Source organism: Equus asinus, chromosome 5 (assembly GCF_041296235.1).
Source record: "Equus asinus isolate D_3611 breed Donkey chromosome 5, EquAss-T2T_v2, whole genome shotgun sequence".
In the NCBI taxonomy this organism is placed as follows: Eukaryota; Metazoa; Chordata; class Mammalia; order Perissodactyla; family Equidae; genus Equus; species Equus asinus.
This window is the reverse complement of record NC_091794.1, coordinates 34,547,691-34,575,530: the sequence shown is the minus strand read 5'-3', so window position 1 is coordinate 34,575,530 and position 27,840 is coordinate 34,547,691. Positions and strand designations below refer to the sequence as shown.

The following is a 27,840-nucleotide window of genomic DNA, read 5'->3' as shown; positions in this document are numbered from 1 at the left end:
GGAATCCTTAGAAACATCATCTATCAGCCAAATGTGATGTCTGTTTGTGTTTCTTGGTGATTTTACTTCCGTATCTGTCCACGTTTGTTTTCCCAACTGGACTGCACACTCCTTGAAGGCTAGGACCATGCTACAAACCAAACTGGCAGTCAGGAGACCTCTTTGATTAAAATGCTTGGTGTGACTTTGCGCATGTCACCTTTCCCGTCCAGGCCTGGTTTCTTCATCTGTAGAATAGGATCATAATCGCTAAGTCCCCTCCAGTGGTGATATCCTGTGATTCTGACTCTTAGCATGTTTGTTATTTAACCAACTTGCCTACTTGGAGTGCAATAGGGAGAGACCAGGAAACTCATCTCTTAGATGTGCTGAGAAGGCATGTAAATGGAGCTAAATGAGTCAGAGTCATTCAATACGAGGGTTAGACCCCAACACTTTGGAGGCAATACAGTACGCCAGGGACTCCAAGTCCCTTTGAGTCCGTTTCTTAGACTCCAAGGCCCTCCTGCTTCAGTACATGGCTTTCTAGAAGGCCACTTCCTTGGTGATCATTAAGGCTTTCCCTCCTGCGATGAGGTGTGTGGCCCTGGATACGACATTGCATGTGCCAGTACAGGGCTGGGTTCCGTCATGCTTTCTGGAAGCCTCCTGTTGCTGCATTAGGTACTTGAAGGAGCATGGTCTTTCCAAGTGGTTACAGTATTTCAGGTAGACCATTTTTTGTGTCTTACCTCAGAGGATTCACAGCATGCCTCAGCCTCCACTATTGAGAAGACTGGGCTCAATTTATAAGTCTTTAAAGGTCTTCCTAATGGCAAACACCCCGGAGACCTGGGCACCTGTGCAAATTGTGCTCTTTTGGTTCCAGGAAACAGGGAGTCATACAGACCAGACCAAGTACGGTGGGTGGTATAGGAGTAGAGGCAGGGACCTCATTGTGAAGTGATTATGAGAGGGATGGACTCTTCTAGAAATCTAAGACCAGAATCCTGCAATCAATGACAAGCTTCATAGAACCTGGTACTGGAAGGTTTTTCTAGTTCCAAGCTTCCTCCAGGACCTCACTCCAGGGCTTTGCCATTAATGACACCCAACTCCTCCCCAGGGGTCAGCTTCTCTCTGGATCTATCTGCTTCTCTTCCCCATTCCAATTCTCTTAGCTTTTCCAAAGCATGCCCCTGATAGAACACAAGACAATTTCTAGAAGGCACATGAGTGAACGTTTTTATCTTGGATGCTAACTGTTTATTTTAATTCATATCTGGGGAAAAATACATCTAAAAAGTGAATTGATTTAAAGGAAAATAGTACATAAATATTCAAAGTATGATACTATAGCAAAATCATGAAGGTGGGCCACAGTGACTGAAATTTGAGAAACACTGGACTAGCTGGCTGTCTCCATATTTCCCTACAAAGTTCCAGGACACAGAATCACAGTGGCCCAATTTATTAGTAGTCTCTATTTAGGTAGCACTTTACGCGCCATACAGGCTACAGGCCTGCCTATGTTTGGTTGACCTTGGAGCCAGTGTCCATCCTTAGACAAACCAGTGGTCAGGGAGGTGGGTCCCATGATATGGAATACGGCTGCCCAAGTTCTGACGCTTTAGCAGGAGCTGAAGATGAAGCAGTTTCTTCTGGGGAATTTTGTGGGCAGGTACAGTTTGATGTGTTATTATGGGCCCCTGATTCAACTGTAACTCGTGGGGCACTGCCACCCTCTTGGAGTTTCTTAGGTGGGCATGTGGTTTCCATCCCCCTACTCTGAGTGGTGGTTATGAGAATTGAACGCAATCACTGATACAAAAGTGCTCATAAGCACCTCACAAATGCAAGATGTTATCACCACTGTTTAATAAAATTGTTACTATGAGTGACACAGAGAGAGGAATGGAAACCCAGATTCCAAAGAAAATAGCTCATTTTTCCCAAGAAAAGAAAAGGATTGAAGTTCTACCAACAACCAGCTGTGTGAACTGAGACTAGCTGGCCTGTCCTTAGCCATGCGACTTCAGGCAAGTTTCCGTCTCCATTTCCTCATTTCGAAAATGGGAACATTTGTATCTGCTCTTCCTTCTCTCAGGGTTGGGGTAAGGAGCAGGGGCCTGTCCTCCCACCTCCGTCCCAGTGTGCTGGGCAACAGTCTGCAAGTTTCTTCACGTCTTCTGCCTCAGTCATCTCCTGGGTAGATGATAGATTTGAACCGGGTGACCCTTACCATCCCCATCCCTTCCAGCTCCTAAGTAGCTGTGCTGCATTCCAACCACCACCCCCCTCCAGATCAGTCCTCCAATGACCACCCTGCTCTCAGAAAACTTTCTTCTAAAAATCACACAATATAGAGAAGAATGTCATGCGCCCCCAGTTTTATAAGTTATGGATTTGTGAAAAGTTGCATTCACGTCACGCTTTGGTCATAAAATTCTATCTTCCCTTTGCCCTAGCTGATCTGTTTAGAGATGTTTGCTTTTTACTTATTATTGATCGTCAGTTGGCTGCCGAGACTCACTCTTTGATCTTCCCTTTTGTTTGGACTTGAATGCCACCCACACTGTCTGCCCTGGCCCCCTAGTCACTCTATTAAACAGTAATGATACATAAACAAGCTGGGAGGCCCTCGGGGAGCAAAGGCATCCTGGGGTGAGCCTCCCTCGGGCCTGTGAATTGTCATTCCTGAAGCTGTCTGTTTTGTTAAGTTCTTCTGCCAAGTTTCTATGGGAGCTGAGGGATCATTTTCTCCCTTTTCAAAGAGCAGGGTGAGCTGAGGCCTTGAGCTGGCAAGTCCTTTAAAGTCATTTTCAAAGGAAACCTGAGCTGAAAGGCCATGTGGCTGGCCAAGGGTGGTATGACTTTCTGAGGCTCTCTCTGGGGCTTTGGGTGGTCAGTTCCCCTGAGCTTCTCAGCACGTGCTGGGAGCCTGCTGCCAAGGCACTGCCAAGGGATGCCACTGTCCAACCAGTAGCCCACGAACCCAGGGAAAGGCTCTGCTTCACACCCCCACCCCCCTGCCACCCAGGAACGGAAAGCGGGGATTGCAAATCTTCCCCTCTGGGCCGTGGGCCAGAACCACATTTGTCCTCACCGTTGTTAGGTCTTGTCAATCAAACTTGATCCTTGGGGTTTTCTGAGGTAAAATCAAACTGAGTGCCAAAGCAAGCTAGGGTGAACTTATGTCTGAATCATGGAATCATAAACTATCTGGTTAATCCAGTCCCCTCATGGACAGGTTGTGAAGGGGACCCAGAGGGGAACTGGCTGTCCCAAGTCACACAGGAGGAGGTGGCTGACTTCCACCACAGAGTTCTTCGGACAAAGAGCCCTTCTGCAGGGATGGAGGTTTGCTCGGCTAGTAGCCATCCATAAAGCTTCTGAGTCTGCGGATGTCTGTCAATCAACCAGCAGATAGCAAAAGGACTCCAGAGGCAGCAAGACTGAGAAATGGATGATGGGTCCAGATACCTTCATACTGTCTCCTGGACCCGGAAGAGAGAAATTATGTATGAAACCAGGAGGAGGCAAGATGAGCCCTCTCACTTCACAGGACGGGCAAATTCCGCAAGGCCCAGAGGAGGAAAGGACTTATACACATTTGTGTCAGAGGGGCCAGAAGCAAAGTCATTCAAAGCTCAGCCTAGAGCTCTGAGTACAAAACAGGCAGAGGAGGGAACTAGCCAGAAATAGAGGCGAGAGGTCCACCCCAAATCCCACACCTGAACTCCTCACGACCAGGGTCTGGAGTCTACAGTCCATCCTGGCACTGGGAGCTGAACGTGGTTCTGAGCAAGCCCCAGTCTGGGCTTTTCCCAGACTCCACCAGCCAGCCACCACTCCCTTCTGTGAGCATCTTCCACTAGCTTAAGAGGCGAGGAAACCAGACCCATTCAAGTCCTGATTCCCACACGAGGAAAGACCTCTGGAACAAGCCAACTTGACTTTTCAACATTTTATTCTTGTATTTGTACAGCTATATTTTACAACGCGGTAATGCAGTTTAGACACAGCCAAACCCTGTCTCCGGAGTAGTTATAACACAAGCATGACGCAGAATGTGATGAGACAAACATTCCCAAAGAGAGCTTAGTTAGTGACAATTTCAAGTCCCTGTGTCTGCCTACACTTCAAAAAGGGATGGCGCGCTCGTCCATCGTTGAAAACTTCCATGAAAAAAGGCACCGTAGGACACGTTGTACAGGTATATACAAACCAAAAACTAGAACAAAACTACACGTTTTTCCTTCCGCAGCTTTTTTTGTTCTTTTTTTTTTTAATACACACTTTGTAAATTGTAAACCTTCACTTGCAAAAAAATACAAATACACTGAGGCATTTTAGACAAAATATTTTCTTACTTATACAGATGCAATACTTAAAATATTCTCTTAAGTGCTCTTTCTCAATAAAGATTCTCAGATCCGTGTCTGCCTGCAGATACAAAATCGAGCCTTTAACGCAGTTTTATATTTTTAATATATCTTTTTTAGGTTTATATATATTTATTTTATATATATATATTTATATATTTACAACTCTGCCATATATTCCTTCACCTTTGGTTAAAAAAATTAAAGCCCTCTCTTTCATAACATACCATTAATCTCTTCTTTTAAAAGAATGCACATTTACATACAAAAGAAACATCTGTTCCCACAAAACATATACATTCCTCATTTTGCAGACTAAGTCAAGTCAGAACTTTTGCGTACTCCCCAACTTCGGTATCGAAAATGATTTTGCTTTTTGCTGACATGGTTTGCCGTACACATAGGAGAAGAAGCAATATTATTTTCTTAATGTTTTACGGCAGTGGGGGAAGGGGAGCTGCCTTGGCTCCCGGTCCCCACGCCCCTCCCCCCACCCCCACCCTCAGCTATGATTTGCACTAGTGGATGAAAGAGGCACTACGTCATGGGATGAACATCTTAAAGTGTTACAGTATCCTTTGGGTAGATTCTGAGAAGGGGCTCGAATGGAAAGCATCAACACTCCATGCTTCAGCAGGCTTTGGGGAGTTCCGGGGGCAGGTCAGTGGCAGACACGCGGTATTGCACCTTGGTGTTGGTGATGGCACCGTGCTTCTGGCGCAAGTGAAGACGCAGCTGGCTTTTGTGACGGAAATGCAGGTTACACTTCTCGCACTGAAGGTAAAGCAGAGGCACGCTGTTAGCTGTCATCACCCCAAGAAACCTGACATGGCTCAAAGACCTAGAAAAGGAGACTCTCCCTGCGAGGGGTCGGGCAGCTCTTCCCTCTCAAGAGCCAGGCGAGGAACCTAGACAAATCCTGGTTCCGCTAAGGGCTGAGTAAGCTTTGTGCAACTGTCCCTTTCCTGCTTTCCAAATTGTCGCTGGTGCTCTTCCCCTGCTTGAGATGTATTTCCCTGCCCTAACTCCACAAATTCAAGTCTCGTCCAAAAATGCAGTTCAGAAGCAAACTCCCCTAATTATAAGGGCTTTCCTGGATCTCTCTAGGGTGAAAATAATCCCTCTTTCCTTTGAACCTGTGTAAGATTTCCAGCCTTGCTACCCCATGCATTAGCATCCTTATCAGCTGGAGAATGCTTTGAGGGCAGTAACTACTTCTTATGAAACTTTATCATCTTCCTAGTACCTAGGAGAATGTACCTCTTAGGCAATTATGCAATAAATCTGAACGCATTTGGACAAATGAACTAGAACAGTCTGAATTCATGAAAATTCTTGAGTCCAGGACATACTTTATAAAACGCAGTTACATTCCTTCTTAGCGTGTATGCCTTAGATAAGCTAAGGAGGCATTAGCAAAGTAGAGCCACTTCTCGCTTTGATTCAATGAATGGATGATAATAGTTTTAGTGGAAAAGTTACTTAAAAGTAAAATGTAATGTAATTACATTTGTGAAGACTAATGTAATGTGGTAACCTGGATGCAATCCCAGGACAAGAAAAAGGACATTTAAGGTAAAAACTAAGAAAATCCAAATAAAGTATGGACTTTAGTTTATAACAATGTATCAGTTATGGTCCATTAGTTGTGACAAATGTATCCTCCCAATGTAAGACGTTAACAACAGGAGAAACTAGGTGCATATAGAAACTCTCTGTACTATCTTCACAACTTTTCTATAAATCTAAAACTATTCTGAAATAAAAAGCGTAATAAAATATGTTCATAAAGAGAATTTGTTTTAAAGTAAAAGTGAAAATAAATTTAGAAAAATGAAAAATAAAATGGGTGGGACAGGGAGCAGAAAGAACTCTGGTCTTGGGAAATAAGTGGTCCATAGAATCTACGCCACTTGCTGCTGTGTGTCCCAAGCGTGTCATTTCTCTCTCTGGGCCTTGGCTTTCCCTTCTGTAAGGGACTAGTCAATACATTCTAAAGGTTGCCCTTAACTCTGACATTCTGTGCATCTAAACTTCTAGCAAATAATTATAATATAAATATTTATTGTACCCTTATGATGTGCCAAGCACTCTTTCAAACACTAGTGAATTCTTCAACTTAATACAACAGTTCCATGAGGTAGATAGGTATCAGGCTCATTTTCCGGATGAAGAAATTAAGGTACTGAGAGAATAACTAATTTGCCAAGAACAGATAGCAAGTAAGAAGATATTCACTGAAGGATTGATAAGAAGTGAATGAAAATAACCACCTTGTGCAGGTTAACATTTGTGACATGGGTTAACCACTCACTGATTCATTCCTGGGCCATCAGTACCTAGAATGACGTCATAAACCCATCAAAGGCACCATCATCTAGAACAGGAGTTTCCACGCTCGTAAGCCATGAGACTCTCTTTTCAAATTAAATGGAAACTTGAAAGGTGAAAGAGGCTGCAGTCTCAGCCCAGCCCTGCCCTGCGGGACTGCAGAACCTCAGTCACTGAAAGCACAGTTTGAAAACCGCTCATCATTTTACAGAGAAAGAAAACTGTGGCGCAGTGAGAGGGTCAGGGCTTGCCCAAGGACCTGAAAAGGGTCAGCGTCAGAGTCGGAATAAGAAGCCAGATATCTCAGCTGCCCAGCCACTATCTTTCCCCTCTACATCAGAGATCAGCAAACTATTTCTGTAAAGAGCCAGATAGTAAGTATTTCAGGCTTTGAGGGCCATACATTCTCTGACTCAACTACAACCCTGCCATTGTAGTGTGAAAGCAGCCACAGACAATAGGTAAACAGGTGGGGGTGGCTGTGTTCCAATAAACCTTTATTTATGGACTTTGAAATTTAAACTTTATATAATTTGCACGTCACAAAATATGCTTTTGATTTTTTTAGCCATTTAAAAATATAAAAACTATTCTAGCTCACAGAATGTTCAAAAATTAGCCCCCACGCCGTGGTTTGCTGAGACCCTGTGCTAGAACACGACCGTTCTAATTGCCTGGTCAGGGCATCTTGCTGCTGGCCACCTGCTCCTTCTTGAAATGGTGTTTTCTCTGTGTTTTTTTCTTCTATCACCACAATCGTCTCATTCTCCTCCTACTCCTCTGACTGCTCCTTCTCAAACACCTTGGCTCCTCTTAAGAAGGCTAAGTAATTTACTAGCCTAGTATAGTGGTGAGTTGTAAGAACGCGATAAGTATTTGCAGAATGAATGAATGACTTCAAAATCTATGTATCCATAGTCCAGACTCTTTCCTAAGGCCTGAATCACCTAGCCTAATACCTCTATTTTAAAGATGAGCAAACTGAGACCCAGGCAAGGTCATGCAAGGTATCTTTAAAAATCAGGCCCAAATCCAGGTCTTATGACCATTAGTTCAGTGGTTGTCCACTGTGTACCTGACATAGGAGCAAACAATTCTGCTGCCCGTCCCCTCCACCTCCCCGTCCCTCCCTGGACAGCCAGGAGCCACAAGAGTCTCACGTACATGGTAAGGTTTCTCTCCTGTGTGGATTCGCAGGTGGCTCTTCAGAGTCTGAAGGTGCCGGAAACGGGTGCCACAGATTTCACAGGGATAGGGCTTCTCGCCAGTGTGGATGAGCACGTGGGCACGGAGGTGGGCCACCTGGACGGAAGACCAAAGCATGAGAGGCTCTGTCAGGGTGGGCTGCGGAACCCCCGGCAGCCCCCCATCAGCATGCAGAGGTTGAGGGGTCCTTTCCCCATGCCCCCTGCTCACCTGTACAAATCTGGCTCCGCAGGTTTCGCATTTGTAGGGCTTCTCTCCAGAGTGAATTCGAGTATGGGTTTTCAGATTGGCTGGCCGGTTGAACTGGGCCCCACAGATATTACAACGATAGGGTTTCTCACCTATTACCAAGAGAAAGAGAAGGAGGAAAGCCATATTCAGCAGAGGTCTCCATAGTCCCTGGCCCCTGGGTTTCAAAGCAAGCTGCCAGTTGGCTGTCTTTCCCTTGGAAGATGTCAGAGAGGATCCCAGAGTCTGCCTCCTGGCCTGTCACCCTTCTCTCTCACACACACACCAGCATGCCCTGCAGGTGACCAGGGTCAAGAAGCAGGTGGTGACATCTATGAGTGGAAACAATGTTTGGCACGGAACGGGCAGAGAGAGCGAGGTTCTGGGAAGCTTTGGAACCAGCTGCGTCATTAGCGTTCATAACTGTGGGACTTGGAGGGGTCAGTCCTCGGGACCTCAGTTTCCCTCTCTGGAACCTGAGAATGTAGATGACGTGGGAAGGCTCTTCCAGCTCTTCCTTGGATAAGACTGATTCCATAATTGCCCCCTCACCACGGAGATACGATCAGGCTGCTCTCCTTTCTCTCTTTTAGAACAAATGTGCTCTTCCCCTCATGGCAGCTACAGCTAAATTCCATTTGCAAGAGAGGCGGGGCCTGAGTTGCAGTGGGTGCTCAGACAGAGGAAACCAACAGAAGGGCTGAGCCTTCCTTCATGGAAAGTTTCTGGGATAATGGACCCATTTAAAATACCGAGAGAATCAACTCTGGACAACAATCAGGTTATTAGAAGCTACCTGGTAAAGGAATGTGAGTTGATAAGGAACAAGCCCTTAGAGGAAATCAAGAGGCCTTTCGTTTTTCCTGGCTTTACAAAAACCGAATCTGCTTTGCCTCTCTCAGCCTTCGTTTCTTCCCTTGTACAGTGGGATTAACACTTGTGACCCCAGCCAAGGCAGAGAAACAGGACAGAGCATCTCAGAGGGAAGACAGAGAAGACAGAGAGTGGACGAGTCGCCTGGCAAAGACATGACAGGGCAAGGCCCCTCATTCAGGCCGGGATGGGCTAGCTCCCTGCCTCACTCCTCAGGGTACCACTGCTTTCTTGAGGATCTTCTCCCACCCTGCCCCCAGGAACCCTGACAAGCTCAGTGAGTGGGGGTGGAGGGGCAGGGCCATACCCGTGTGGACGGTCTTGTGGCTGGCGAGGTTGCCCTTGTAGCGGAAGGAGGCTTGGCACCGGTCACACTTGTAGGGTTTGTCACTGTGCGTCTGCAGCGTGTGCCTCTTGAGGGAGGCCTCCTCAGAGAAGCGGCAGTCACACTCATTGCAGAAGAAGGCCCCATTCTCTGTTGGAGGGTGGAGGGTGACACCAACGTCAGCACGAGGAAGGGGGAGGGGCTCCAAGGCCTCTCTCCTCTGTAGCTACCCGCTGTGCAAACTGAACTCCCAGCACCCCGTCCACCTGACAGTCATGGGAGCCCAGAGCAAAGGGCCTGTGGGGATTTTATTTTTCTCAGCGTTTAGAGTCTAGTCACAGAGGAAAAAGGAGACAGATTTGAATATTAAGGTACAGAAGGGAAACACAAACCAGCAGGGACCCACATGGCCTGCAGCAGCTTGAGGAAGGCTGAGCCTGGCTCTGCTTTCGCTCAAGGGCTCTGAGAAGGGCCTCTTCTGATCAGCTCATAGTTTCATTTACATCCATACGCAGAAGCCCTCGGGCGAGACCCTTCACCTCTCCGAGCCCCGTCTGTGCCTCTATCTCCAAAATCAGGATTATAAATCCTGTCCTGCCCAATGGATAACACAAAGCATTATAGGAATGTAAGATAGAAATCAAACTCAATGACACTGTGAGGTCACTGAAGGAGGAATTAACAATGAACATGGTCATCTTTGTACCTATCTGGATTTCACGTCTCCCAAACACTTCTGTGAGATTGAGAGACCAAAGATGCTGGTGGAAGTAGAAACAGAGGCCCAGAGAGAAAGAACTGGAGTGCAGAGCAAAGGCAAATGGCCAGAGGGACAGGAAGGGACAGTCCCTATGCTCCCAACTATAGGTCCAAACTCTGTGCCAGACCTCTCAGTGTAAGTAACTAACTTTTTTCTTTTGTTATAACAATTTGAAAATGACACATCATGGTGGCTTTCCCCCAGTTAGGTATTGCTGGGCTGTATGACTGCAGCCAGAACTGAGGAAGAGGCAGACTTTCTTATCTGGTAAAAACTGGGAATGCCAATCACAGACTACCTAGAAACTTCAACTTATTATCAGTTCAACGAATTGAATTCAGCTAACATTAACCAAGTGCCTACTCTGTGCTAGAGACTGACTAGGACCTACAGGAGACACAGGAATGAATAAGGTCACATCCTTCTCCTTATAGAAAGGGCAGCCCAGCAGGGTGAACTAACACGCACCCAGATCAGTACAGAAGTCTGAGTCTGCAGGGACTGAGAAAGCTCTGGGAGTCATAGAGCCAGCCCCACAAGCTACCTTTGCTGGAACAAAGCTGAAAAACCTGTTTGGTCATTCTCTGTTACCCCAGACTAACTCTAATACACCATCCCTAGTTTGGTCAGCCTAGTTCCCAAAACATCAAGAGAGGGGCGGCGATCAGTTGGTGATTTTAAATGCCAATGGACTTCCAATCGGTGGCTTCTCCCAATCAGTGACAACAGCATGAATAAAATGAAAACACAGACCCCATGGAGCAGAGGCAGGACCTTCCTTCTCCCCGGGAAGGGGCGGGTGGGGAAGGGACTCACCACAGCTGGAATCCGAGTACTCAGACTGGGTCTCTCCCATCTCCTCAGGGAACGTGGGGCCGGCGGTGTGGAGGCACATCTCCGCGTGCTGCGGGGACTGAGAGCCGCAGGACGTGCACTTGGGGGGGTGCAGGTAGAGTGGCGAGTGGCTCTCGCTGCTGCTGCGGGGTGAGCCTGTCAGGGACCTGTGGGCAGGAGGACAGAGGCTCAGCAGCTGGAGCAGGGGGGAGCATCCCACCTGGCCTCAGTGCCATGCCTTCCTCCCGGGGCTCAGGTGAGCCCAGAGGCCACTCTGGACCCGGGGCTGCAGTTATCCTCAAGCCTGCCTCCAAACAGCATACACATGGAGACCTCTGACAGGAGTCAAGCTGAGCCAAAGCCCCACGCCTGGGCCCAGTTCTTCCCCCCAGCCCTGCAGTCCACAGCCTCCCTCAGACCAGGGCAACTGTGAGGATTCCCTCTGCCACACTGAGACCAAAGGAGCAGCCTCTCAGTTTCATGGAATGCTCTTCTACCATTGAAGGGAATTATCTCTCTTGCTATGAAAAAATATACTGACGCTTAATATCCTTCCTCACTTATGCTAATTCAATCAACAGGCACTTATCCCCCACCTCTGATATGCTCAGCACTGCAGGCAAGAAAAGAACACAGCCCTGCATCCGTCAGAAGAGACCCCCGGACCCTGCCCAGGTAAGCCCTGACCCCAGGCCCGCAGTGTTTCTGAAATCACCTGTTGACGATGTTATTGAGCCGGCTGGCCTGCGGGATGGTGGAGTCCTCCCCATTGGCACTGAGCTTAGTTGGGGACTGGAGGTCAAGGTTCTCGGGCTCCATGGGTGGCTGGCAGGCTGGGGGTGCAGTGTAGGCTCGAGGGGAGAGGCGGCCCAGCTCAGCCTGCTCGGGCCCCTCTGGTTTAGCATTCTGGTTGAGGCTGTTGAGCACGATGAACTTGTATTTCTTCCAGTTGCAGGCTTTGGGGTCAGTGGGGCTCTTGGCTGGAGGGGAGCCAGAGGTCTGGAGGATGCAGGCATTCTTGCTGCTGCAGGACTCCGTGGGCGAGTTGGGCTGGCAGTCGGACTTCTGGGGGCTCTGTGGACTAACCAGACCCTTCCGGTTCAGGGGGGCACTGGGGGGCTCGAAATGCAGAGCGATCTCATCCTCCGAAGAGGGTCTCTCTTCCTCCTTGCCAGCCTTGTCACAGGGGAAGTATGGGGCATTCCGGGCCGAGGGAGCAGCAGGCTTGGGACCCTCGGCCACACTGTAGTGCATGTCACTCCGTGCCTCCTCTGGGGCTGCCTCCTTGGGAGAGTAGATGTTGCTGTGGCACACACTGTGGGGCAGCTCCATGGCCGGCCGACTGTACTCAACAGGGACTGGCCTGGCACTATCGCAGGGGAGGGTCCGCTCCTTGGGGAAAGGATTGGCCACAGGCATCCGGGCATCCCGCAACTCCTCATCGGAAAAGAGGAAGCTGCTGACCGGGAGGTGGCTGTACACGGGATAGGAAGCTGGCGGTGTGGACAGGCCACTGTACAGGCTTGGGGCAAAGGCTCTGCTCTCACACCCGGGGGCATTCCTCAGCGGCAGGCTGTTCTCCATCACCTCACGACCCCGATAGGCCATGATGTCTTGGGGCATCAGCATCCGGCTGTTCAGGAACTCTTCACGGGGAGGTTTGATGGCAGGAACCATCTCTGCTTCACTGTAGGAGAAAAAAGAGAGAAGACACGGGCCTCTAAATCAGAACTGTTGAAAGATGACCTTCCAAATGACACGGCTCTGTGTAACCACATTGTGCTTGGGTCAGCTTGACATCAGGGCTGGGCTCTGGAGTTGGGAAATACTTGCAGTTACAAGGTGTTTATGCTAGAAGTCAAGTGAAAGCCCACAGTCGGAGAAACGAGGCCCAGAGAAGGCAAGTGAGTTACCCACACAATCTGTGTCTATTCAGACATGGTCTTGCATCTTTGAGTCACATGTATGTGTGTGAATTGGTACTTCTTTGGATGCTATAGAATGTAAAGCTTCAGAGCCCTTATTTCACCCATGCAAAATCCTACAAGGAAGGAAAGGCAGGTATTATTGTCTCCATTTTATACAAATAGAAACTGAGGCTCAGGGAGGGGAGAATTTATACAATACTGGTGCCACACCAGTACTCGGAGGGTCACAGACAAACTGTCAAAGAAAGGACTTGCCCTATAGGCTGACTGGAGTCGCTGGGAAATTGACTCTGGAGAACAGGCAGCATCTGCCAGTGTAGGAAGCCTGGCTCTGAAGCAGCCAGACCTGCTTTCCAATCCCAGCTTGTGCCATTTAGCAGCTATGTGACCTGCAGCAAGTTACTTAACTGCTCCAAGTACAAGGCCTGACCCAGACAAAGTACTCACAAATGGGAGCAATGATGAGCTTGCCACCATTATCACCCACAGGAGACAAAGAGCTCTAGCTGCGCACACTTGAAGGGACATTATGTGGGCGAAAAATAGGCCAGCTCAACATGATCACAGTTAACAGAGCTAGAACCAATGAGTCTTGAAGGTTAAGGGAGCCAGATTTCAGCTTGCTGTCGAGAAGAGCTCTCTAACTGTCCAAGGCGGACAGCGTGGTTCTGGGAACACTGAGTTCCTGGCTCCTGGAGGGATTCAGACAGAGGCTAGAAACCTTTCTGTTTGAGAAGGGATGCAATCACCACAGAGTAGCTGAATCAAATGGTTCTAAAGAAGTCAAGCCCTGAGTCTCTGTTCCACTTAGCTAATCTCTTCACTTTAGCTCTCAGGTTCCTCACCTTTAAACGATGGTCATGTCTTACCAGCCCTCGGGTAGGGGGTTAGACCCAGTGAACTCAATTTAATTCAATAAACATCCTTTCTAGTAGGAGCAGGGTGACATGAACGATGAGTCAAGCAGCCCACAGTCTGGTAGGGGAACTAAGGTGCATATGTAAATAGTTATAATAGAAGTCTAAAGGAGGACTAAAACATACATGCAAATAGTTAAGATAGAAGGAAGGTCTAAAGGACAAGCAAAAGGCTTTGGAACCCAGAGGCAGGGCTGAGGAAATAGCTGAGTGATAACTGCAAGAACGTGTACAGAGGACCTGGCATCAAAACTTGGCCTTGCAGGATGGGTCGGAGCTAAGGGCATATCAAGTGAATGGAAGAAAGCAAGAAGTGGGGATGCACAAGACACATCTGGACAGCAGTAAGGAGTCAAGTCTAAAGCCCAAGAGTTAATAAGGGCAGAAGTGTGCAAAAATAGTGGAAATGTAGGTTGTGGCATATCAGAGAAGATTATTTTTTCTGTATGCATGTATCATCAAGGGTTTCTGATCCCTTCTGAGCCCTTCCATCTCCAAGGCTTCCATCTGCGTGGTAGCTCACCTGGCCTTGATGAACTTCCGGCAGGTGTCCACGACATGCTCCATCTGCAGGTACATGGCTGTGGCCATCACAGCCATGATGTTGCCCTCCCGCAGGTTGAGCCGAGAGGTGTACATGAAGTCCAGGAGGATGCAGAACCCCTCAGGGTTGATCTCTGGATCCAGATTGATTACACTAAGGTTGCATTTCAACTGGTCTGTGAAGATGCTGTAGAACAAGCCACTGTAAAACAAACAAATGTCTCACTAAACAGACACAAAGAATCTGTCATCGATTATGCTCAGCCCCTCTCCCCTGGGCCTAGCTCCAGAGCTTCCATGGCAATTGATAATAGCTGCCACTTATGGAGAGCTTACTAATTCCAGAGAGTCATTAAGCACTTTACGTACATTATCCTGTGCTCCTCACAACCTTGCAGGGTAGACACCATCATTCTCCCCCTTTACAGATGGGAAACCAAGATCAGAGAGGCTAAGTGATTTTCTCAAAGTCACAGGATCTGTTTTCCTTTTAGTCTTAACCGCAAAGATTACCAGAGTTAAATTTAGCACTCATTTGCAGTAACTATTTTTAGTCTCTAACTTTGGGATAAGCATTTCCCTTCTTGTTCCATCACATTATCCTCATTTTAGAAATCCTATTGTATTTTTTTAGAAGCAAGTTGGGTATTGATGACAAATAAATAAAGTGATGCCTACATCTACAGTCTCCTGATTTCCTAAACATCCATAGACTACCATAAGGTCAATATTTCTAGAAGGTCCAAGTCAAACTTCAAGCCATGCCTCCGGGTACCACATGGTCTGGTAGAGAAAAGAACTTTCAGTGAGAAGCCAGAACTCTGGGCTGTCATCTCAATTCTACTCTTTGTGAGCATGTTGCCAAAAGTGAACTTCAACCAGTAAGTAGCTGTGCAACCTTGGGTAAGATGCTTAACTTCTCTGCACCTCGGTTTCCTTATCTGCAAAGCAGGAACAACAGTGTCTGCCTTACAGGGTGTGGCAAGAATGAAAATGTAAAGAGTATGGAATGATGCCTGCCACATAGTAAGCACTTGGTTAGCATAATCTTTTATTTTTATCTCTCTATAAACCTCTGTTCCCTCCACTATTGAAAAACAGGTGGCTTGTTGTAGATGTTGCATAAGTCCTCTACCAGCAATCAAGATCCCTGACTCTCCCTCCATCAGTTCACCTACAAGTATCTTCATTTTATCATCTGTAAAATGGAGGTAATCATGCCATCTCTAACAAGGCCCACTATGAAGATCCAGCGAGATGACGTAATATAAAATTGCTCCAAACAACTGAAATACTTGACAAACACGAAGAATCAGCTGGCTCACTTCCACTAACTTACGTCTACTCTGAAACACCCATGAAAATACCGTACAGTATAAAATAAATAAGGTTACAGAATAAAAGAGCAAAAGATTTCAAGTTAACTTGCTTAAAATATTTTAAAACTCTCATATTTTTTCCCTGGTTAACTGAAGTTATTCTCCAGGTTTGCCCCAAACACACCCTTTCTTGAGTCAGTATTTGATTTCTTCTCCCTCTATTCCCACAGGACAGAAACTCTTTCTTTTCTAAAAGTGTGTTCACTCATTCGCTTCCTGGGAACCTAGTCTGCCAGGCCATGTGCTGGAGACAAATGAGATGTGATCCCAAACACAGCAAAAGGCCCACATGTCCTGCCTCGCTCGCAGCCAGCACCATCCCCTTGTAGTCATCCATCTTTCCCTTCTACAACCCTCACCTGCAGGCCATGAGGACTGTCTTATGGGCTCTAAACTGCTCACGGCTCACCACTATGACAACATCAGTCAAGATGTCACGGCTCCGGAGGCGATTGAGATTGAGAAGAACGTCACTGGCATGGCGGGTGAACTGGATACAGCTGTCAGCTGGCGAGGTCATTTTGTCTTCACCTGAAAAAAAAGAGTCACAATCCTGTTAGTTCTCCAGAACTTGCTTCCTGCTTACCAAGAGTGTGAGAGCAGGTGACCTAGTCTGCTAATGTACAGAATGCAAACTGAGGTCCCTTGTGTTTGGTCTTTGAACAATTCAGGGCCCATCTCTGGGCCACTACTCTTTACAACTGAAAAATAGGGAGAATGATTTTTATCCAACAAGTTGGAATAGAAAGCTCTTTAGGGGAAAGGGACGGGAATGAGTATTTGTGGAGCGTTTTTCCCATGTACCAAATACTCTGCCAGCCCTGAGAGCCAGTGAGCATGATGGGGAGAGAATCCATCCTTTGAAGGTGAGCATGTGAGCTTTACCTTTTGCTAGCTGTGTGACTTGGAGAGGGCTGTTCACTGTTTCTGGGCTTCGGTTTCCCAAAATGGGATTAGAAATACCTATGTGGTTGTAAAAATTAAAGATACGTGCCTGGTGCGTACTAGGTTCTTAAAAATCGCAGCTATTCTCATCAGTATCTCATTTCATTATCCCAGCCACCAGCTGTCTCTCCTCTATTAGGCTTTAGAATTAATCATTTGAATGTACCTGGAGCACCTAGCACATTGCTGGTGCAGAGTAGGTGGCTCAATTAATCTGAACTAAGAAATGAGTAAGGGAATGCAGTATTAAGATAGTCTAATGCAGGGGCTGGCCCCGTGGCCGAGTGGTTAAGTTCGCGCGCTCCGCTGCAGGCAGCCCAGTGTTTCGTCGGTTCGAATCCTGGGCGCGGACATGGCACTGCTCGTCAGACCACGCTGAGGCAGCGTCCCACATGCCACAACTAGAGGAACCCACAACGAAGAATACACAACTATGTACTGGGGGGCTTTGGGGAGAAAAAGGAAAAAATAAAATCTTTAAAAAAAAAAAAAAAGATAGTCTAATGCAGAGGCCAGGGGTGAGGGCTGGGTGTGATGGAGAGCGAATCGGCTATCCTTTATCTCCTCTAATAAAAAGTGGCAAAGTTCACAGAAACACATGCATTGGTAAATTCAAAAGAAATAGTTTGTCCACAATATTTTAAAGCATATTCTTCAATTTACTTACCCAATGCCTTGATTCACAGTCCAAAATTTCACTTAAAACCTGCACGGAAGAGAAAAAAGCAAACGGAAATTGATTTAATGAATGTAAGATGGTCCACCATAGTTTTATTTTAGGACACATATTTAGTTTTACTTTGAAAGCTGCAGCCTGCTAGCTGGTGTAGTTTTACCACATGCTAGCAAACGTTTTTCCAGCTCAGCTTTTGCAGAAACAACAGGCACCCAAAGTTATGCGATAATAATGATTTTGCCCTGAATACTGGGAATTATATACATTAATCACATATACATCTACACATATATTTCCCTTCTCAAGGTAAAAAAATGTATGCCACTCAAAGGCCCTTGAGTTTATGGGAAAGAAAAAAATAAGAAAAGTAATTCTTTCAATATTAACGAGTATGATCCTTCAGGGGCCTAAAAACTCCGGAAGTTTTTCATAACCTACTAAAATATTATCTGTCAAGTCTTAGAATGAGTCTGCAAGGCAGACGGGGTCAATATCTTTATTCCTATTTCACTGGCGACAAAACTGAGACTCAGGGGTTCAAGTGGCTTACTCAGGACAAACAGCCAGGCAGGATTTCCTGACCATCTGAAACACTAAAGCCTGAATACGGAATGTGCAGAATACAACCTCAGATGGCATCTCTATGCTTTTCTTGAGAATCTTTGCCTTCTTTTTCAAAAAGTTTCCTCTCCCCTCCCTCCTGAGTCTAAGACCAGATATAGTGCTGCCAACTTACAAGTTTGTGCTTCCCCCTGCTGGTGAAAGATTTAAATGTGTGATTTAACTGAGAACTGGCCAGGGAGCATTCATGAAGTACATACCCTCGCCAAATCTGTTTCTCTAAAGCAAAATAATTTAAAGTACAAGTGTAAGACTCTTATTTATGACCATATGTGGGCGGCAAAACAAAACACTATTTGAACCGTCTTCCCTCTTTTTTAAAAAAAGCATAGCCCTTCAGAGCTATCTTCCGGGTAAAGGGGCCTGAGGCCAGGGAGGTCATGTTGGGCCACATAGATGGTCAGTGGCCCGGCCCTAGATCTTCTGGCTCAAATTCCTGTCCCTTTTCCAAATCAGCCTACGTGCTGTCGAACATGCAAGATAACACCCTGATGTGGGTGAATCTCATTTTTAAGTTCCTTCCCCCACACAAACACTTTGCCCCCATTCCAGGCTGCTGAGTCTTACCAAATGAGCACTCTAAAATGAGAAGTTTCCTTGAGTCTGTAACCAAACACTCTGACATTTCTCTGTGGTCCCAAGTGCAAGTCACTCAATCTCATGGGCTTCAAGGTTAGTGTGTGCATGTAAGTGAGTGGGGATGGGGGAGTGGGGGAAATGGGGGAAGGGAGAGGACAGAAAAAGACAAAAGAACCTATTTCCTCCTCTCCCCATCCTAACTCAAGATGGGCAGAGAGATACACTCAATTGGTCCTAACCGAAGTTCGATGATTATCTCCTTTGTAAAAGAATGCTGAAGACACACCTGGGTTTATTTATAAACCTTCTCCTCTTCCCCCATAGAAGAGATCCCTAAACACTTCTGGAATACCTAAGGCTGCCCTTTAACCAGCGTCAACCACCCGCTCACTTGTGGATTTCCAGTCACAGACTTGTGGAACCACAGGGAGCTCAGATTTGCCATTCACCTTGACAAGTGGCAATGACTCACTCCAGATGCGGAATGAAACAAACAAACAAAACAATTCCCCTGGGTCCATTGTCAGCCAGGCCCTGGGTTAGGCACTTATCACCCTAAATTCTGCCTGGCTTGGCCAGAAACAAATGCACATACACTAAGGCCCCTCTCCTTACTAGGTCCACTCCTTCCTAAGCTAGATCTGTCTTCGGAGGCCCCACAACTAGTGAGTATGTGGGTTATGGTGAATGTGAGCAATGGAGCCTCCTTCTAGGTGCTGCAGGTGTGGAAGCCTTTGGGTTGTTTTTTATAGACCACTCAGCTCTTTCTCGTCCGTTATTGCATCTGATCCTCAGCCCTGATTTACCGGGTAGGACACTGAGGCTCCAGCCGACAAGCCTTGCCCAGGATCTCAAAACTAATCCCCAGCAAAACCCTGGACAAATCCTGTCCACTAGCTTCAGCCATCCCACCCATGCCACACACAAGACTCATTCCACAAAAACAACCAAAAAAGCAGAGCTGTCAAGGAGAAACTGACAACTCAAAGGCCCAGACCCGGACTCCCCCGATCCCAAACCCCCCGACCCCAACCCCACCCCATGCGCAGCAACCACCAAGTGAGAGTTAAACGTTGTCTTCTCCACCCTACACACTTTCTCTCCTTTGGTGCTTTCCGTATGTGTTTTCATTTAAGCACCTTGAGGAGAAGGCAAATCCTTTAAAGGATTTAGAAAAGGAAAAAGAGGGACCTCTCCCTCAAAAAAAAAAAAAAGCAAAGAGAAAGAAGAGAAGATAGCAGAAACGAGAGGAAGAGAGACAAGTGTGGAGGTCACAGAACAGCGAGAGGCGAGGTTAAGAGTGAGAACAAGCCAATACGAAGACCCCATCCTTTCCCTCCCTCCTCCAATCGGCGGGCACTAGGCAGCCCCATTCTCTCGCTCACACACCCGGGCACAAACCTGAGCCCTGTGCGCCCGGGAGCACGCCCCCGCAGCTTCGCCCACCCCATCACACCGTACCTGTCTGCCAGAGACCGCCCACCCCCGGGCGCTCTGCGGGCACCGCTGCCCATCCGCCTCGAAGGCTCCGCAGGCGCGGCAGAGGCCCCGTGGTATGACCGTGGCAGCCCTTAATTTGGTTACATTCAAGTAAAACTTTTCGTGCACCTCAGTAGCTAACATTGTGTGTGCCTTTCTTTTTCCTGTTACGCCGTCAAGGCGGGGGGCAGTGAGGGGAACGGCACAGCCCTCTCATTCCCGGAACGTAGTCAATCTCAGCTCAGCGGATTTCACAGAACACTCTTTGCCTATCGCCGGCTCCAACGAGAAGTAACTTTCCAGGAAGCTGCCGGCCCCGACGGCCGCCGGGATCGCTGCCTGCGCCGCGCGGGCCTCCGGGGATTCACCCGAGAAGGGGGGGCCGCCCGGGGAGGCTCGCGGGGAATATGGCACACTTTCCCCTAAAAACCTCGTCTGCGCCGGGTCCGGGACTCTTACACTTCACTTAGTTCAACCCTTGCCCCACAATAATTTTATAAATGGGAGAAGTCAAATTAGTAGCAGAGCCGGCCTAGAACCCAGGATTTCGGGGCCAATCCGAGGTTTATTTCATGACTTCAAGTTGCCCAATTCCAGCGTTTGTTTGCCTGGTGCATACCGTGTCTTTTTTCCTTTTTCTCTCTTTTTGTTTGGCCCTCATCCCCTCTTTTTAAAGGAGTGATTAGGCGAGGCGTCAAGGTCGAAAATACGGAGTTCCTAAGGCTGGGGTCTCCACTCAGCGCGCCCCAGCCGGGTTAGAGGAAAACTAAACCGAAAGCCCCTTCCGCCTACGTTGGCACGAAGGGGAACCCAGCTCGGCTGGGTTTCCGCCCAAAGACTTTAGAATAAGGAGCTGCCAGGCCGAACCTGGCCAGGTTTCGGGATTTGAGAATCTGATTTCTCCGAAACCGTAGAGACACGGTTAGGATTTGGCAGAGGCCCGGGCGCCGACCCCAGCGCGCGCACGGGCTTGCTCCAAGGTTGCCTCGTCTTCCCGTGGCCTTCCTTGGAATTATAAGCCCTGGGCGCCATCTCCTAATGGGTCTCAGTAGCCGGGTACGACAGGCGCTTTCGGGGGCCAAAGGATAGGCGTTAAGGGGCGAGAAACGCGCAGCGTCTCAGGCCGCAGTGCGGTCCTAAAACTGGCGGGTGGCGTCACGCTGAGCCGCGCATCCTATTAGTGGCGGAGGCGGGGTCAGGGCCGGTCCATAAAGACTGGGCCTCTTCCGCCTCATAAAATCCTTTGAGGCTTTCCCATCCCTTTACCACGTAGGATAAATGTGAAAGCAGAGGCTGAAACTTAATATGGGAAGGAGTGAGAATCTAGGAAGGGAAGTTAAAATTAAGTAAATGCACTTATTGGAAATTAGGAGTCCCATGGTTCCGGGAGCTCAAACCTGATCATGTCTTACCGCTGCCTAACACTAGAGAGAGCCCTCCACCTAGGCTTGAAACAGACAACCCCCTTGTCGCCCCGCCCCTCCTTCCCATTGACCTAGTTTAGACACAGTCTCCAGATTTGGAGAACGCCTCCCGCCCTTCCCCCTCTTCTCTCTCCTGGCCAGCTTTTGGATTATTGGTAATCTAATAACTCCAGTAACTCGCTGAGAAATCCAAAGGAGAATCTGAAAGTGCAAAGCATGTTTAGGGGCAAGGAGAAGGAATTTTAATAAGGCTGGAGCTGTCGCAGTGAAACCCACATCAGGGCTCCTGCCGGAGCGCTCCCTTTCTCCGCAGCGTCTCAGCTAACTAGCTGCTCAGGTCTAGACACAGTGGTCCGGCAGCAGGGAGTAGGGTGAACCCGCGGAGTTGTTTTTGTTCTAGGGGGGAAACACTCTTAGCGCTCTTGGCTGGGGGGCGGGAGGGTGGGGAGACGACAATAGATGAAAGCGAATTTGATAACGCGGTGGCCTCGGCAGTCGCTTTGAGTGACCGAGGTGCTGGGGGACATTATGTCCGGACTTTCATTTCTGTCACGTTTCCTGCCAACAGCGTTCTTGCAAGCCTGCAAGCTTCTAGGAAATGCAATAAAATAGAGGGATGTGTTTTATCATCAAGATCTGAAGAGGAGCTGCAGAAGGGACGCTCCCCATGCGCCCGGCTCGCGACAGCCTTCCAGAAAGGGCCGGAAGACAATGCCAGCAAACCACGTCCCCGAGCAAAGATATCTCGGCCATCCTGGCTGGACTGGGTTCAGCCTTTGCAAAAAGGCTGGCAGGGGAGGGGAACGGCATGATCTCCCCAAGCAAACAATGCCTTTAAAAATCCGATCTGGACAGAAGTCAGCCAAGGTCTTTATTCACGTTAATGAAGATGGAAGGCACTAACTGTCCTTGGAAAGCGATGAGTCAAACTTGACCGCTCTTCAAACACGTCCCCAGATTCGTTTCCAACCCGAACAGAGGCGCGTTTCTCCGACGCGGCCTCCAACAGTTCCCGCAGTGGGAGAGGCTGAACTCGATTCCGGCAGACCAGGGCGGTGGAGACGGCGGCGTCTCCCGCGGGTGTGCGCGCCGGCGGTCGCTAGGGGCCGCCAGCACGCGGACGCGAGTTTGCCATCTTAAAGTTTTCAGCTCCGAGAAAGAAAACTTTGCTAAGAAGTTGTTGTGGCACAAATTCTATGAGGATTACACTCTGCCTGTCCATATGACCCCCCCACACAACTGACTGCTCGCCAAGCCACCGAACAAAGTTTGGATGGAAGACGAAGAGAGTGATTTCAGGATCCAATTGTGAGCCACGGGCGCAGAGAGGTGCATCCGCACAAGTCTAGGGACCAGGCCTTAATCACCTCCTAATACACGCACACCACCCACGATGAGACTCCCACCCCTCAGCACGACAGTAGACTTTTCATGTCTGTTACTGAAAATCTTACGCCATACTTTATAAACAAATTCCTCCAAGACAGCTAAGTGCCTGTTTCCAACTGAGACGACCTAACAGGCTAAAATCATGGCTCTCTATGAGTGCAGCTCCTTTCTCTTAGATACCTCAAAAGAGCGGAGATAAACTTGCCTGTGACTTAAACTGACTCAGAATTCAGAAGCTTAAAATCTGGTTCTGGTTAGGTCACTAACACCATTCACAGGCCCCCTCTCATCAGGCCTATTTCCTCAACTGTAAAGAGCTGTATGTTCTAGAGACCCGTGGCATCGTTCCACCACCGACTTCCCCAGGGGAGAGGCCACAGCGACAGGGCGATAGTGTATTCAAAACTGGTTATGTTGTGGTTCTATTAGTGGAGGCAGACGCCCGTCGCAGAGCCACCGTGGAGGGGGCAAGCATCCGGAGGCTTTCTAATTTTCATCCATGTTACCAAAACTTTGAAGGTTGGAAATCATCCTCATTGGAGGGTGCCCTTTCTCTGTCAGTCCTAGCACCTGGTCGGCATACTTAGGGACCCGAAAGTGACACGGTGGACCCACCGCCCAAGGCGGGGAACTCGGCCACGACCTACCACTAGGTGGCAGACTCAGTCCATCCGAAAATCACCACGCGGCCACAGCCTTCCACATCCGACTGCCCCCCACTTTTTTTTTTTTTCTTCCTGTTAGGGGGTGAGGGTTGCCTCCACAGGCAAAGCTGGAAAAGGTTTAATTCACTGGATGTAATTCCGTTCTTCACGATGCTCACGCCTCTAGCAACCACAACACGGTATCTAGAGTTGCGTTCACATATTATACGTTGATTTTTCCAGCCAGAAAGGTTGGATGTACTGGGAAGAGAAAGAAAGGGAGCACTTGTCTTCAAAAAGCAGAATGGCACTCGACGGTTCCTGCCAAATACTGGTCGAACAGCACAGGAATAAACTCGATCCCCACGGAGAAAAGGGGCCCTAGAGGCCAAGGGCAGGGTCCCACCCAGGTTTACAGCGCTCGGCAAGCTGGGGGTGGGGGCAGGGGGACGAGTATGGTCTTTGGAGGGGCTGCTCGACTCAGACAGGGAGGCGGGGAGGGTTGGGAGGAGCCGTTCCTGGCTTCCAGCGGAGAGAAGAGAAACGTGCCAGCTTTGCCACAACACCGCATCCTCGCTCGGATCACTGCGGCGGCGTTCCCACTTGTTGCGCAGTGCAGGAAACCGGTGCGCGCCACATTACTTTGCCTCCCAGAGGGCTCCAAACTCAGCAAGAGACCGGCTTACCAGTGCCCCACGCCATCTACAAACCTCCCTCCCCAATCTACGCCCCTACATTCACCACCATCGCCGCCAGCAAAACTGCAGGACTTCCAGACACTATGGTTTTTTACACCAAAACATTCTTCCATATCTCAATGTCAGACAGGCAGCAGAATTCAGTTGCCCTGAGAAGTCAAATCCAAGGGGGACGGAGGGCTACCTCAGCCTGTAGACCTCGCTTTACTTAAAGCCAACCAGTCAACGCTCCCTAGGGCTCGCGCGCGCTCACACACACACTTATTCGAACTACTGCGCCTATGACACCATCCTAGCTAGAAAGGAAATTTTTTTCCTACCCATTTGAGAGATCAACTGTAAAGTCCTTTTTTTTTAAAGTTAGTTTTCTCTCTCCTTCCTAAAGAAAAAAAAACTCATAAGGTCATTTCACAATCTTTTTCAAATACTTGACTTTTGCAAATACTAGAGTTTCACCCACCGAGGGGTGGCGCTGCCGCACCTCCTCTGAATCTCTTAAGTTTTTCACAACAAAGTGGGTTGAGAGTGTGGCTACCCGGCAGGGGAGAGAGGGAAGGAAGGATTTTGACATCTAGTTATGGCTACCATTTACTCAACCAATAACTGGAACTCTTCAAGGCTCAACAAACGACAGCTTAAGAGTTTAGAGTCCCATCCGTGTCCACCAAACCCAGAATAAATTGGACAGTCTTTTCAAGAAAACGCGAGATGAAACCCTTCAACACAGCAGAGGAAAAGTCCATTTGGAGAATTCCTGCTTCTTCTGGCTGCCTTCTCCTTCAGTTTGCCCAGTTTCTACAAACAGCTTCTAGCCTTATTGTCACTATCAACAGACCCTTAAAATCAGCCAATGCTTGGGCCTGCAGAATTGGAAAGTCTTTCAAATAGGATATTGGAAACTTCTATTTATAAACGGGGGGAGGGGGAGATATTTCCCACCTCCCGGTTTCTATTTTGGCCTGAAAACTCAAATGCAATCATTTTAGCACGGGAATGCCCATGTCCTGGTGCTCTCCTCCCATTTCCTCCTCCCCTAGAGACAAATATCTTTTCTCCTTGAAAAAAAAGTATATATTTTAAAGCGAGAATGTGATTTCACCTCGTTCCTTTGAGCTCATGTTTGCTACCTCCAGGAATAGCGTGTGGACTAGGGCCAGATGAACTTCAACTTGGGCTGCAGATTTACGAGGTTCTGTTCCAGTGCCAAGGGCTCTTGGTAGTAAATAGTGAGCAAAATAGATACCTGTCTCCTGACGGATCTTGCCGGCCCCCCTCATTTTTTTAAGTTATTTATTAAAACCACACACACCTTGCAAAGAAAAAGGGAAACTGGCAGTCTCTGTAGAGGAAGCCAGTGGCATCGCTCAGAGCCACAAACTGTATTTCCAAACAGCCCTTTCCCTGGTTCCCTCTCTCCTGCCCCACTTTTTTTTCTCCGGGACAGTCAAAAATGCATCTACTGACACTCACTGTAAAAAAGAGAGAGGGAGAGAGAGTAAAGCGTTACAAGATTTTCCTCCTGGAAACTACAAACTGATTGGGGGGAAATCCATAAACGATTAAATCTGTTTCCTGAGGGGGATGACCAACTAAGATGGTCAGGGACCCAGTAACAGCTCCGGACTTTTAGCACTCTGTTTAGGGTCATTTCTCCTGCTCAGCTGTCAGGACCCCCACCACCAACTCTTAAGCATTGCGACAAGGGGCACAACATAAAAGGGGTCGTTTTCATTCTTTTTTTAATCTGTTGGGTTGTGTTCTTGTTTTCCTTTAGGGAGCTTTAAAACTCATTATTGCAACACTAGTTCCATTTTTCGCCAGAGTTCCAATAAGACGGTATCACAAAGGCAACGCAATCCACAGTTCTCAAGACATTTACCACGGTCACTACATCCGGCAGCGGGGTGGCCCCTCGCTCCCGCTGCCCGCGAGCGCAGCCGATTTCCGAGGCTCCAACTCCCTACCCGATCCCGCCCCGGGCCGCCGCCGCCGCCGCCTTCCCCCATTCCTACTCCCTCGAGGAGAGCCACAGGTTGCAAATCCAACCAACCTCGCAATCCATTTTTGCAAAATCACTCACAAAGATCTCCCTTTCGCGCCCGCGCCCCCTCCTCCCGCACCGGGTGCCCCAGCCAGGGCCACAAAGTGCCCTTCTCTCCTCCCGGGTCTTGCACATAGGAACGCGGGCTGGGGCTGTTTGTTTTTCCCCTCGCCCAGTGCAAGTACCTCGGGAATCTGAACGCTGACGTCGGCTACTCTCCGGCCGGCAGTTATCTTTTTACAAAGCTTGCACCATGGGAAAAATAAAATTTAGGAAAGAGGGGAACAGCCATTGGGAGCTAACACCGAGTCACGCAGCGTCCAAAATACAAACACCGCGACCGCCAGAAATCCCGCCACCTTCCCTCTCGGTTGGGCTGTCCTGTTAAGGTTCCCGGAGTCCCCGCACGCTGAACGGTACCGCAGGTGCAAACGCGCACCCCTTTCTCACCCACCCCGCAAATCCCTGTCCCGCCATCAGCCTCTCTCCTCAGGATGGGGAGAGGGAGCGCGCGGGGGTTCCCGGCTCCCTCGACTGCAACCAAGAAAGAATAATTTTCAAAGTATTCAACATCCCCGCCCCCAGGCAAGCTAAACCTCCCCCGAAACACAGGAGAAGGGGACACCAAAACACTCCGATCTGCTTAGGAAGATCACAGCTCTGAAAGGAAATAGTAGAAACGATACTTCATCTGGGTTTATGAAAAAAACAAAACAAAACAAAAACCCCGAGGAGTTCGCTTGCATTTTTTCCTCCCAAATCTCTCCTCGGAGGCAGGGAATCTAGAGGACCGAGGCCGGTGGAAGGGAGCCAGCGGGGCGAGCGAGCGGGCAGCCTCCCTCCTCGCCTCCCGGAGTTACCAAGAAGGACGGGAGAGGGGAAGGAAGGAGAGGCGAGGGAAAGGAGGAGGGAGGGAGAGAAGGGGAGGCAGGAGCGAGGGAGCAAGGAAAGCAGTTTGCCAGCGAGAAAAGAGGGGAGAAAACACAGCCGCACGAATCCAGCGAGATCACAAGCCGTACGCAAGCAGCAGCAGAAAGAGCGAGAGCGCGAGCGCGCGTCCTCTCCGCCGTCTGGGGCCAGACAGCCCCCAGACTGGCCCGAGTCACCCCCCAAACACTGTCTCGTCCTCTCTGCTCCGGCCGCCCCCTAATTCCCCTCCTTCCTCTCCTCCACCTCCTTTTCCAAAACCAAAACAACACAAGGGAGGGTGGCAAAAGCCTCTCCAAACCGGCCGATTCACTCAAAGACAACAAGAAAAAAATAATAAATATAAAAAAATCTATATCCTACAGTGGGAGAGACGTGGGACTAATCTTCGGCATTTATTTTAACACCTGACAGCTAGAATAAATAAATATATACATTTATAACAATAGATACACATAGGAAACTTGGAGCCAAAGCATTTGGCAAGAGCGGAAAAAAAAAAGAATTAAAAGGTAAAATAATGATCATGAGCAGCGGCGGCGGCAGCGGCACCAGCGGCAACAGCGGCGGCGGCGGCAGCAGCAGCAGCGGCGGCAGCAACAGCAATAATCACCTGGTGTCCGGCCTTTCCTAGAAACTTCTTGCATCACCACTTCTAAGAACCCCAGTTCTAAGAATCAACAGAGCTCAATTCTCGGAATTTGAGCTGAAGACTTTACCACTGCTACA

The 27,840-nt window shown here is 48.6% G+C and overlaps 1 protein-coding gene across 3 annotated transcripts; it reads right to left on the bottom strand.

Annotated features, from left to right (window-relative positions):
• Window positions 1-3,931: 3,931 nt before the first annotated feature.
• On the bottom strand, window positions 3,932-27,840 carry BCL6 (BCL6 transcription repressor). 3 transcript variants are annotated; one of them, XM_014843366.3, is made up of 10 exons: window positions 27,725-27,840; window positions 17,301-17,339; window positions 16,048-16,219; window positions 14,290-14,511; window positions 11,637-12,608; window positions 10,904-11,088; window positions 9,310-9,477; window positions 8,112-8,242; window positions 7,860-7,997; window positions 3,932-5,138 (listed from the first exon to the last, which is right to left on the bottom strand). In XM_014843366.3, the coding sequence occupies exons 3-10, from the start codon at window positions 16,206-16,208 to the stop codon at window positions 4,995-4,997; spliced, it is 2,121 nt and encodes a 706-aa protein (XP_014698852.3). In that variant the 5' UTR covers window positions 16,209-16,219; window positions 17,301-17,339; window positions 27,725-27,840; the 3' UTR covers window positions 3,932-4,994. The 3 variants fall into 3 exon arrangements, with proteins under 3 accessions (XP_014698852.3, XP_070365336.1, XP_014698853.3); XM_070509235.1 differs by lacking the exon at window positions 27,725-27,840 and adding an exon at window positions 19,971-27,710; XM_014843367.3 differs by lacking the exon at window positions 27,725-27,840 and adding an exon at window positions 18,498-19,520.

Excerpts from the sequence above, each read along its gene's own strand:
- BCL6 (XM_014843366.3), bottom strand. The coding sequence starts at position 16,208 with ATGACCTCGCCAGCTGACAGCTGTATCCAGTTCACCCGCCATGCCAGT. Across the intron at positions 7,998-8,111 it reads GCGGAGCCAGATTTGTACAG|GTGGCCCACCTCCGTGCCCA; the intron begins GTGAGCAGGGGG and ends TCTTCCGTCCAG. Across the intron at positions 5,139-7,859 it reads CAGGAGAGAAACCTTACCAT|TGCGAGAAGTGTAACCTGCA; the intron begins GTACGTGAGACT and ends CTTTACCTTCAG.